Source organism: Stegostoma tigrinum, chromosome 26, assembly GCF_030684315.1.
Source record: "Stegostoma tigrinum isolate sSteTig4 chromosome 26, sSteTig4.hap1, whole genome shotgun sequence".
NCBI classification, from domain to species: domain Eukaryota; kingdom Metazoa; phylum Chordata; class Chondrichthyes; order Orectolobiformes; family Stegostomatidae; genus Stegostoma; species Stegostoma tigrinum.
The window spans coordinates 50,090,492-50,103,778 of NC_081379.1; the positions used below are offsets into that span (position 1 = coordinate 50,090,492).

The following is a 13,287-nucleotide window of genomic DNA, read 5'->3' on the forward strand; positions in this document are numbered from 1 at the left end:
TAATTTCCATATCTTTGGCCTGTGTAGGGAAACTAGAGCACCAAGGGAAATTCAAGCAGACACGGGGAGAATGTGCAAACCCAGGTGCCTGGCGCTGTGAGGCAACAGTGCTAACCACTCAGCCACCGTGCACGTGTCTTGGCCTAATTTCTTAAATGGTCTCTGGCCACAAGGAGATGCCAGAGGGCTGTAGGGAAAGTCATGATTGTTGGGAGTCAATCGTCTCAGCCCCAGGACATCATTATCTTGAGCTATGTGGTGTGAATTGAATTGGATGAAGACTGGCGTGGGACACTGGGGGCTTGAGGAGAGGCTGAGATGGGTTATCCACTTGCCACTTCCGGCTGAAGATGGGTGCAAATGCTTTGTCTCTGGTACCAATACAGTGAGCTACTCCATCATTAAGGTTGTGTTTATTTACAAAACCTCTTCCTGTTAGGTGTTTAATTGCTGACCTGACTGCCATTTACGATTGATAATGGCTGGTCTGCAAAGTTTAAATCTGTTCTGACAATAATAAGATCATTTACCCTTTTAGCACCTGCTTCCACTATTTGGCATGTTTCAAATGGATTTATATTGACTTGATTTTCCAACAATGACAGCAAATCCCCTTTGACTTGACAGGGCAGATACTGACAGTTTGATACCCCTGGCTGGGAAATGCAAAAATAAGTTGACACATTTTTTGGATATGGAACTGATCATATGGAACCAAGATAAAGAGAAATGTTCTTATTCAAAGGGCTGTGAATCTTTGGACTTCTCTACCCAGAAGTCTGAGGATGCATGTTGCAAAGTTGAGAAGGGTACTTGTGGATTAGAATGTAGGAAGTCAGAATTTGGTGTTTGTAAAATGCTAGGAGGGGAAAGCAGTGCATAGTCCCTTTAAAAGATGACGTGCTTCTTCTACACTTCGAGGTTCAAACAGGATGTCTGACAGCAGCAGCTTGTAGGTTTGCAGGTGCACAGAGTTCACCCAAATTGAAACACCTGTATCAAAAGGCTACACAGTTAACAGCAGTTTTGTTTGTTCCCAAGACAACAAGTCTTGAATTTAGCCACTCAATTTGAACCAGGCATTCACATACCAAAAACCAATTAAATTTCAATCTGATGATTTTGACAAACATAGGACAATCATACTGTAAGAAATTGATGTGTCATCAAGGGTATAAAAGAAGAGGGCAGCTGAACAAAGACAAGACAGCTAGCTGCCATCTGCCAGAGTTAATAGCTCTGAGCCCTCAAGACAGAATTGCTGACTCTCTCAGTCTTCTAGAAGTCTTAGAAAAAGCACCATTTAAAGAACAAAAGGTAACTATGGTACAACTAGTTAATATTCCTGACAGAAGAAGCAACAGAGAAGGCATTCCTGACAGAACATTCAATGAGAAGGCACAGAACATTCCGGAAGACACGTAACCTGGCTATAATTTCAAAAGGCTAACATTCTTTTTTATTTTATATAAGTGGGATTTGTATTTATTGGAACAACATAATAGGCGGTACAATGACTCAGTGGTTAGCACTGCTAAGTCACAGCACCAAGAACCCGGGTTTGATTCTACACTGAGGTGGCGATGTGGAGTTTGCAAATTCTCCCCATGACTGCATGTGTTTCCTCTGGGTGTTCCAGTTTCCTCCCACAGTTCAAAGTTGTGCAGGCTAAGTGGATTGGCCATGTTAAATTGGCCAGAGTGCTCAAGGATGTGTAGATTTGATGGGTTATAGGGGGATGAGTCTGGGTGGGCTGCTCCGAGGGTCGGTATGGATATGTTTGGCTGAGGGGCCTGTTTCCAAATTGTGGGGATTCTATGATACCATTAGAATCTTGTTTTATTCCGGAATAGTAAGTAGTTAGAAGGGGTTTATTCGGTTTAATACTTTAGTTAATTTGTTCACTTGTCACAGTTAGTATTTTTACTTGTTGATTGTAAAGTGAGTATCAGGGATTTCTTTTGGTTAACTGCTAGAAGTTGCTGAAATGCAGGTTACAAACTTTTCATACTGCTTTTTAAACAGATTACAGGGCAAGGAGTTCCTCTTTAGGCATTTCAGTTTTAGTTCTCGGACAGAGAGGAGTCAACCTCTGCTTTATAGTGTGTACAATAACTGAATATACTTCGAAGTGAGATAGGCAGAAGTTGGTCTCTCAGAGAATCAAGTGAATTATCAAGGGAATTACAGAACAAGGAGAAAGTAGAGTTGAAGCTCAAGATCATCAATGATTGCTATAAATACCAGCAAGAAGAGCCATATGGTCGCTTCTTGTTCCAATTTCTTATGTTTTTAGAAGGACAAAGGCAGCACATGCATGGGATAAAACCATCCGAAAGTGACCATGACATAGCATCAAATGAGTTTTAGATTGCTTTACCAAAGAGCTGGTATTGACCAAATATATTAAATGGTCTCATATTGTGCCAGAAACTTCGTTCTCTCAGTCTACTTTCGTTATTCAAGTATATTGTCTCAAGCATGTTTCATGCTTCCTCACAACTCACTTTTTCATGTTATGTGCATGAATTGCTCAAATTGCAATTAAAAATGTATCTAGTAAATAATTAGCAATTATACCTCTGAAATTTCTGAAAACTGCGTGTTGGCTTGACAACACTTCTCTGCTGTCTCTACAGCGATTTCATAGTTATCCACAAATGCTCTGTATACCCCAAGTTGGCTAGCCTGCAAAAATATACAAAAGTTGATCACAATTTTAAACTGGTCTATTTACCAGTTAGAATGAAAGAACATGCACTTTACTTACAATATCTCAAAATATTTCACATTTTCTGTTAGAGAGAGTAGAAACTGCCGATGCTGGAGTCTGAGATAAAAAGGTGTAAAGCTGGATGAACACCGCAGGCCAGGCAGCATCAGAGGAGCATGAAAACTGACGTTTCAGGTCTGGATCCTTCTTTAGAAATTTTCTGTTATGTTTAAGATTTGCAACGTCTACACAATTTTAGTTTTGTGATGGAATCTGTCAGTCACATTGCATTTTATGACTCAAAGGAAACATAGTTCAAGCTCCGCTCCAGGGATTCAGCACAAAAGTCAAAACTGACAATCCAATTCAGTTCTGAGTGATGACTGCTGCCTTAGCAAAGATGCTATATTTCCACTGAGACCCATCTGACTGCTTTGGTAGATGGCACTATTTCAAAGAAAAACAGACTTACTCTCTACACTGTCCTGGCTAATAATCATCCCTTTATCAACATTACAAAAGCAGACTACCCAGTTGTTAAACAAAATATAACAGATGTTCAAAATCTGAAATAAAAATTTGGAATGTTGGAAATACTTAGCAAGTCTGCAGCATCTGTGGTGGCAGAAACAAACACAGTTAACATTCTGAGTCAAATACGGTGTCTGAGATGTGATTCCAAACAATCATATTTGACTTGAAATGTTTATTCCTACTCTCTCCACAGTCAGTGTCACACCTACTGCGTTTTCTAGCACATTGATACAGCAAGAAAAACAAATCGGCTATTGTTTCCTACAATAAAACAGTGGCTGTACCTCAAAATGAATTTCATTGGCTGAAACAATTTGAAATGTCCCACTATTATAGGTACAATCTGTTTTTACCATCACTATTATTCTACTGAAAAATGTCGCAGCCAAGTAAGATCCAAAATATCTAATGAGATGGATCAGTTGAGGAATAAAATTTGGCCCAATGCTGAGAGAGCTCTCCAACCAAGTGATACTTGTGTCCACATAACCAATCTATAATGGTTCAATATGATGCCTGAAAAACGGCATTCCTAGCAATCCAGAACACTCCATTATTTGACTGAACAATCTGTCTAGGTGACCACCACTTGCAATACAAGTTATGCTATTCATGGAACCTGGCACAGTCCTTCGAAGTACAAGCATCAACTGTATTGCAAGTAACTTTAAAAATAGTTTTGAAAGATGTAGTTGCCAATCCACGTGGCTTCTACTACTGTTGTTAAAATAAGAAATTAATTTTATTTATACTATATATTACATGAACTACAGCAATAAGAGCAAGAGTATTGATATTCAGCTTCCTTCATCAGAACTAGAATAAAATGTAAGTGTACAAGAACAAGGACAGTAAAGGCAGGGAACGAGGAAATTGAACAAAATATCAACACAAGAATTCATCATCAATGAGAAAATAACAACATTTAAATGACCTTCAAATTGAACCTAATAGTTGCTTCATGTGTACATTTGTTTTTCTTTGTTACTCTCTGGATCATTCTGCAGGACATTAAAGTTTTTAAAACTTCCAGGTATTTACTTAATCCAAGTTGTTGTTCTACTAAGAACCAACAGTAGAAAATTACACAAACTATCAATTATTTTGACCTTATTGAATGAAGATCTGAAATTATCTAAAAATAAAAACTTCGGTGCCAGAACAGAAAAAAAATGAACACAATGTATTTTAAAATACCGATTCAATCTATTTAACAATATTCTTTCTTATACACAATAAAATATTATCCCCAAACATTACTGCAGGACAAAGGAAAGACACCTATTGCAATTAAGTAATATTCCATCTAGATAACAAAGTGTGGAGCTGGATGAACACAGCAGGCCAAACAGCATCTCAGGAGCACAAAAGCTGACGTTTCGGCTCTCTGATGAAGGGTCTAGGCCCGAAACGTCAGCTTTTGTGCTCCTGAGATGCTGCTTGGCCTGCTGTGTTCATCCAGCTCCACACTTTGTTATCTTGGATTCTCCAGCATCTGCAGTTCCCATTATCACCAATATTTCATCCTATGTTGCTAAATAGATGAAGGTCTATTCGCAGGGTCTAGCTGTCTTCTTACAGAACTATGTAGAGTCTCAGAGATCGAATCAAGGAGCTGAGTTGAGTTAATGTTTACAAGTGGTAGAGTTGGGGCATGCAACTGGAGAACTTGCTTTCCAGCAAACTGCAGTGATCGTTTATGCCTCTGAGGATTTATATCTTGACAGTCCATTAGAACCCCAATTGCCTCAAGTGTTTTCTATTTCTGACACTTTCAAATTAGCAGCGAGGGGCTGAAAAGACATTGCCCATCTCTGGGATTATACTGCAGTTCTAGTAATAGGCTCTTAGCATCACCAGCATGGGTAGCTTTCCTGCCCGCCTCTAATTGCACTGAGTGGCTTGTTAAGCCGTTTAAGATTTATCTATCTCCAATCATATGTAGGCCAGGCTAAGTAAGGATGGCAGATTTCATTCTCCAAAGCATTTTAACCACTTCCAGCCAGACACGATGATCCTTCACGGCCTCATTTTGAAGTTCCCAACAGATGTGTGACCAAAGATGGAGTTCATGGAACAAAAGGGACCACAGCATCATGTTATGAAATTGAGTGATCGGAACTAGCTTTGTTGTTCGTGGTTGTTTTTCGGACTGGAGGAAGCAACATAGAAAACAGGAACGGCACTAGGCCATTCAGCCCTTCATGCCAACTCTGCCATTCAAAATAATCAGACTGATCTTCCAACAATAGCTTGTTCTACATTTCTCCCATATCTTTTGATCCTTTCAACTCTGAGTGCCATATCCAACACCATTTGGACTCAACTGTTTTCAGTGGTAGCAAATTCCACAGGCCCACCAGTCTTCGGGTGAGGAACTTTCTCCACATCTTAGTCTTAATTCTGATCATCATGCCTTGTGATTATACTACTGTTGCTGGATTGTCACAGAGTCAAAAACTAGGAACATTTTTCCCAACGCCACTGTGGGTGTACCTATACCAGGTGAACAGCGGTAGTTCAAGAACAGAACTCATTAGCACCACCTTCACGCAGTTAGGACTGAGCAGCAAATAATGGCCTTGACAAAAAAATCCCATGATTAATATATTTTATAAAACTCTAAGAAATCCACTTCCTCAAGTCAACTTTATCTCTATGTACTGTCCTTTTCATTCCATAGTTGTTGCTGTCATCTAGCATTTTATTGAATGGCTTTTGGAATGTCATGTTATAATATTATTAACAATTTTTTAACGATTCCAAATTTTGCCAAGTGACTACGAACATTGAGATAACAAGGTGTCGAACTGGATGAACACAGCAGGCCAAGCAGCATCAGAGGAGCAGGAAAGCTGATGTTTTAGGCCTAGACCCTTCTTCAGAAATGGGAGAGGGGAAGGGGGTTCTGAAATAAATAGGGAGAGAGGGGGAGGCAGAGAGAAGTTGGATAAAGGAGAAGATAGATGGAGACGAGACAGGTCAGACAGGTGGGGGTGGAACCAGTAAAGATGAGTGTAGGTGGGGAGTTGGGGATCCCTCCTTAACTCCCCACCTACACTCATCTTTACTGGTTCAGTCCAGGGAGGACAGACAGGTCAAGGGGGCAAGATGAGGTTAGTAGGTAGAAGATGGGGGTGGGGCTTGAGGTGGGAGGAGGGGATAGGTGGGACGAAGTACAGGTTAGGGAGGCAGGGACAAGCTTTTGGGTTTTGGGATGCAGTAGGGGGAGGGGAGATTTTGAAGCTTGTGAAGTCCACATTGATACCATTGGGCTGCAGGGATCCCAAGCGAAATATGAGGTGCTGTTACTGCAACCTTTGGGTGGCATCGTTGTGGCACTGCAGGAGGCCCAGGATGGACATGTCGTCTAAGGAATGGGAGGGGGAGTTGAAACAGTTCGTGACTGGGAGGTGCAGTTGTTTATTGCAAACCGAGTGTGGGTGTTCCGCAAAACGGTCCCCAAGCCTCTGCTTGGTTTCCCGATGCGGAGGAGGCCACATCTGGAACAGCGGATACAGTATGCCACATCAGCAGATGTGCACGTAAACAAAAGGTCTTCCTTGAGGCCTGGGAACATTGGCTATGAACATTGTCTTGGATTATCGTTGCTTAAAGCTTTCCCACCACTGAACCAACAGACCCATAATTGCCAGGTTTAGCTTTACATGCATTTTTTAAAAAAGAATTTTGTGTACCCGTCTCCCAAGTTGGACTTTGTGAAAGGCTTTGTTGAATTCTATATGAACTACGTCAACAGCTCTACATGCATCTATACACGAAGTCACATCCTCAGAAAAAGATTCAATCACGAGTTAGACATGACTTCGCTTTGACAAAGCCAAGCTGATTATTCTTGTTCAAATCTTGTCTCTGCAAATAGAGATTAATTCTGTCCTTCACAATTTTCCCCAATAATTTTCTTACCAACAATGACAGACTCACTGGCCTGTAATTCCCAAGTTTATCCCATCACCCTTTTAGAAAAATGAGGAGAACTATATTAGCAGTCCTCCACTTCTCTGGCTGACTGACTGATTTATTGTCACGTGTACCAAAGTACAGTGTAAAGCTTTGTTTAGGGACAGTGCAGACAGATCATAGTAAGCAAGGATGTATAGATCAAAAAGACTTAAACAGAGGCATACAGGTTACATTGCTCAGGGTGTGCGCAAGGCGAGATCAATGTTAGCAAGATCAGTATTATTTAAGACTAGAGTCTATTCATCAGTCTAACAACGGCCAGGAAGAAGGTGATGTCCCTGAACCTGCTGGTGTGTGTTCAGACTTCTGTATCTTCTACCTGACAGAAGAAGTTGTAGGAGATCATTACCGGGCTATGATTGGTCTTTGATGATGCTGGCAGCCTTTCAGCGACAGCAAGCTGCATAAATGGAGTCCATGGATGGAAGGTTGGCTTCTGTGGTAGTTTGGATGTACACACCACCTTCTGTAGTTTCTTACGGTCCTGGGCATGGCAGTTGCCATACCAGGCCGCTGTGTACCTCCACAGCATGCTTTCAATTGTGCATCTGTAGAAACTGGTGAGGGTCCTTATGAACATGCCAAATTTCCTGAGCCGCCTGAGGAAGAGGAGGCATTGTGCCTTCTTGGCTGTCACATCTACATGGGAAGTCCAGGGCAGGTTGTTGGTTATCATCACTCCAAAGAACTTGACATTCTCCACCTCCTCAACTTCAATTCCATTGATGCAGATGTGGGTGCATTCTCCTCCTTTCTTTCTGAAGTCAGTGATCAGTTCTTTAGCTTTGCCGACACTGTGAGAGAGGTTATTCTTATTCCACCATGTCAGCAAGCACTCTATCTCTTTTCTGTACTTTGATTCATCGTTGTTAGTTATCCATCCTACTATGGTGGTGACGTCAGCAAACTTGTGGATGGCTCCACTTCTCTGCCCAGAAGGGCTTTAAGAATTTAGGGTTTTCCATATTCATGGATTCCTGTCCATTGTGATTGAAAGGGCCCTCAACTGCATCTCATTTATCAGCCCTGCTTCCACTCTTCCCATCACTCACAATATCATGATTGGATCCCCCTTGTTCTCACTTTTCACTCCACCAGTCTCCACATTCAAAAGATCATTCTCAGCCATTTCAGACAACAACACCAGAATGCCATCACCAAACACATCTTCCCCTCACTCCCCCATTTGCATTTTGGAGGGATCATTTCCTCCTGGGCACACTAGTCCATTCCTCGGTAACCAACACCAACCCCCACTTCCCATGGCACCTTCCCATGAAACTGTATAAGGTGCAACACGTGCCTCTTCACGTTCTCCCTGCTCACCATCCAAGGACCTAAACGATCGTTCCAGGTGAAGTAGCATTTCACCTGTAACTCCTCCAATCTTGTGTACTGCATTCACTGCACCCAAAGTGGCCTACGCTATACTGGAGAAACTAAACACAGTCTGGGTGACTGCTTGGCAGAAACCTCAGGTCTGTGCACAAGCATGGTCCTGACCTTCCCACAGCCAGTTGTTTTAACACAGGGTGTTGCTCGCATGCCCAGTTGTCTGTCCTTGGCATGACACAGTGCTCCACCGAATCACAGTGCAATCTGGAAGTGCAACATCTATCTTCAAACTAGGCAGTTTACAACCTTCTGGACTCAATATTGAGTTCAACACAATCAAATTGTGAACACATTCCTTCCCTTTCTTTTAGCTTTGCTTGTTACATTCTGTCACCGTTTCTCCCCTTCCACCACACCCGTGACAATGTCTGTTCTTTCCAGTCTGGCAGGTAGACACACTGCTGTTCTGCCTTTCTCACGTCCAGATCACTTAATCTGAACTATCAACATCCTTTCTCCCCAACATCCTTTCCAACCACCCTCTCCTCCTACACATCACTTTAGCCCTGATGAAAACTCAAAATGTTGGCTTGCTTTGTCTCCATGGATGCTGCCTGACCCACTGTGATCTCCAGTAATTTTTGTTTTCAGTTCAGATTCCAGCATCTGCAGTAATTTGGTCCTACTTAGTATCATTTGTTGTTTAGTTGGTCAATTTAGGCATGGTGAACTGAAGGAATTGTTTCTATGCTGCATGACTTTAGGACAGTTGTCTCTTACAGGGCTCAACATTTATCACAGCAACATAGAAACAAAACTTGTCTTTTCTTTGCTCTGCAGAACAACTTTTCCCATTATAAAGAGTTACTGGGTTTCCACTAGTTTAATGCTAATTTAAATTAATATTGCTAGAAAAAGACAAACGCTAATAAAGCTTTCCATTTGTACTCTTCAGGACATTGCGCAAGAATACAAACTCAAGGGGAAAACTAACATTTCCACTGGATGAGAGAACAGTGCTGATTGGTCAGCAAGTGGATTCTGATTGCTGCAGACACTGCCATGGGGAATACACCAATTAATAATAAAAATTTCAACAATATTTGATAGTGTATTCAAATACAATTTACCCAGCATCAGATTTGACCATGTTCATGAGACTGTATGAAGGATGCCAAATTAAGGACATTTCAAAATTCTAACGATCATCCTGTGATGGACAATAATTGCACTGATCCAGGACACACCTGGTTGTGCTGAAAATATTCTACGTTGCACATCCATCTGTTCCTTTATCTTTCAGAACTGCAGCCGAAAGATTACGGCACACAGCTATTTTCAACTATAGTGAACTTTGGTCAGCTGTTTGAAATTCTACGGTAATCTCAGATCAAGTGCTTTGATACACGTGCTTAGCATACTAAATCCACTAAGCTATTGGCTGGTGCAGTTAACAGATGTACAATGTATCCAGGTTTTATTTCCACAACTCTCAAAACAGAATTAATGTGCTTCAAGCCTGTTTGTTTCAGATTACAAATTGCTCAACATCTATTATAAACTGATTAAAATCATACAATAATTCCTAGTTTTAAGTGCACAGTTGAATTTCTGTTTTATCAGGTTAACAGAGGAATCATTAATCGCCCATTTAAAATCCCTCAGCTTCAGGAAGATCGTTCACAGCAAATGCTGTTTTGAAACCATCCCAGGCACAATGAGGAAATATGCAGAGCAACAGATGTGATATGACCTGCAAGATAAACTCAGCAGAGTGTGAGAGGACAGCCCTACATTTTTCGATATGTTCTATCGTGAAATTTGATAGGTCCTTATTGAGTCGCTACATGGATAAACAACTGGAATTTCTCCCATCTCTGGAAGGAAACTATTGATAATCGATGAGAATAAAACTGATAACACAGATAATAAGGTCAGCAGGGTGCTACTGATCAGAAATTTTCACTGAATGGATTAATGTAACACAAAGTATTCCAGGGAAACAACATGGATGAAACAGAAAAATTCTGTCATTTTCAATTAAGTCTTTGCAAGATCAGTGACTTGAATAGGCAAAATGAAAAAGACATCAAATATTTTAAAAGATGTTAAGAGATCGTTATTGGTGCTTTTTACTGTCAGTTATTTAAATACCAATTGAAGTTAGTTTAGAAAATACAAAAACCTAACTGAAAAACGCAGCATTTATATGAAAGACAGGAGGTAAGAAATGTTTTAGTTAAAATAGATCATAATCAGGTTCTTTAAAGGGAGATATTCAGTGGTAATAAAAAGGAATGGTAGGTAATGGCAGGTTAAAGTCAGTTCTCACGAAGACTACAGGCAGTGGCTGGGTTGCAAATGGGTTCTATTCTGAGTCCATTTACAAGTCGATTGGTACACAAATCATAACGCAATGAAGGACAACGTAAAGCAGTTTTTCATATACACAGGAAATGTTCATTTGTCAGGTATTTACGACTATGTATGGGATCATGTTCATAAATATGAACACTTGTAAGAATCATTTCAAAATTGGGGACTCCTAATAAGCAAATTATGGATTTAGTAATTTTAGATCAAGCACATACAACATATCTAGAACTAAACATGTACTATTAAAGTATAAAATTGGTTAATTCTCTGCAAGACACTCAACAAGCTGGGACACAGGTGAACATTATCAAGGAAACTGCAAAGCCCTGGTTGATATTTTTAAGATATTCTTTAAATACATGAGCTACATCTCTGTACTTCGGCATCCCAAGAATTAAACTTGGGTATAAGACACTAACTTGCCAATATCCATACTGGGCAGTACAAATTCTTGTGGAATGACTATGTAAAAACAAACAATTCATAATTATCAATATGAATCCTGAATCATAAGTCAATTTTTGAAATCTGCTGCAATTCTTTGTGGATGCAACTAAATCTGTAGACACATTACATAATCATTGTCAGAAGGCATTTAAGGAAATTGTATATTGAGTGTTTTAAGATTAAAGTATTAAATAGAAAAGACTCCTGCTGTGACTATTGATTACCTTTTGAGAAATTCTGCAGTTTTCATCATATACCTTTTGAAGGCCACAATATTTACTGATTGTAAGAAAATAAATACTAATGTTCTTTTGGGAGGTGCCCCACAAGGATGCACACTCAGCTGCCTACTGTACTCTCTGTACACTCACGACCAGGAAATACAGGATGGAGGTAAGAGTGCTTGGTGTCATGGATAACGACAATAATTTCTCTCTCTCGATGTCAACAAAAGAACTGATCATTGACTTTAGGAAGGACAACACACCCTTAACTATCAATAGAGCTACGGTAGAGAGGGTGGAGAGTGTCAAGCTCCTAGAATACCCAACAATCTGTCCTGGACCACTCTGTGCAGATGTGACAGTCAAGAAGGTACAACAACGCCGAGTTTCCTAAGCTTCCTGAGGAAGAAGAGGCATGTCCATAAGGATCCTCACCAAGTTTTACAAATGCACCATAGAAAGCATTCTGTTGGGGTGCATAACAGCTTGGTATGGCAACTGCCCTGTCCAAGCCTAGAGAAACTACAGAAAGTTTAACATACACAGCTCAGGCCATCACGAAAGCCAATCTTCCAACCATGGACTCCATCTACTCCTTCTGCAAAGGCTATCAACATCATCAAAAACACCTCCTATCCCAGTAATACTCTCTTTCAACCTTTTCCAACAGAAAGAAGATACAGAAGCTTGAACACACGTACCAACAGATTCAAAAATAGCCCCATCCTGCTGTTATTAGACTGCTGAATGGACCTCTCTAATTTCAAATCTAATGTTGATCATGTTTTTGTGCACCTCCTGTGCAGACATAACCTCTGTCTAAACATCTGTGATCTGTTATGTCCTTGTATGTTATGATCTACCCGTGCTGTTCGGGAAGCTTTCACTGCACATATGACAACAATAAATCAAATCAAATCAAAAAACAGAATGAAGTAAAATGACAAACAAATTTGAAAATGAGGATAAAGATCAAAACTAAGTTGCCAGGTAAAAAAAGCCAGCACAGCTAGGCAAAAATGGGAATAATGCACATGTGGAAGTTTGCTTGCCTAGAAAGGGATTCAGGATGCAGAATTTGGGATTGGTGCAAAAGTGGAGATGGACAAGCTGTTTAAGAAATGTTTCAAGAAAACAAATCAAGATGGGGCAACATGACTGATAACCCCTTCTCAGGTAAAGACAGATCAATTTCACTGGTGGTGAGACCACCTCATCTAGTACTAAACTAATTATCACAAATGCATCATGATCATTTTGGACATATTCTACTCCATAGATTAGATTAGACTAGATGACCTACAGTGTGGAAACAGGCCCTTTGGCCCAACAAGTCCACACCGCCCCTTGAAGAATCCCACCCAGACCCATCCCCTATAACCCACACACCTCTAAACACTATGGACAATTTAGCATAGCCAATCCATCTAGCATGCACATCTTTGGACTGTGGGAGGAAACCGGAGCACCCGGAGGAAACCCACACAGACACGGGGAGAATGTGCAAACTCCACACAGACAGTCACCCGAGGCTGGAATTGAACTGGGGTCCCTGGTGCTGTGAGGCTGCAGTGCTAACCACTGAGCCACCGTGCCGCTCCAACCACTGAGCCACCGTGCCACTTCAACCACTGCACCACCAAATTAATTTTTAACCACTGAAATATTTGTCTC

At 40.8% G+C, this 13,287-nt stretch overlaps 1 protein-coding gene across 2 annotated transcripts in view; it reads right to left on the bottom strand.

Moving 5' to 3' along the window:
• Nucleotides 1–13,287, bottom strand: part of si:dkey-91m11.5 (PH_BCR_vertebrate and RhoGAP_Bcr domain-containing protein) — a 613,456-nt gene that overhangs the window by 410,340 nt on the left and 189,829 nt on the right. The window contains exon 5 of one of the 2 annotated variants that reach the window (XM_048555996.1): nt 2,581–2,688. The exons of the other annotated variant lie outside the window; for it this stretch is intronic. Coding sequence (XP_048411953.1) covers nt 2,581–2,688 — 108 coding nt within the window. The remainder of the gene's footprint in view (nt 1–2,580; nt 2,689–13,287) is intronic. 2 annotated transcript variants of the gene reach the window in all.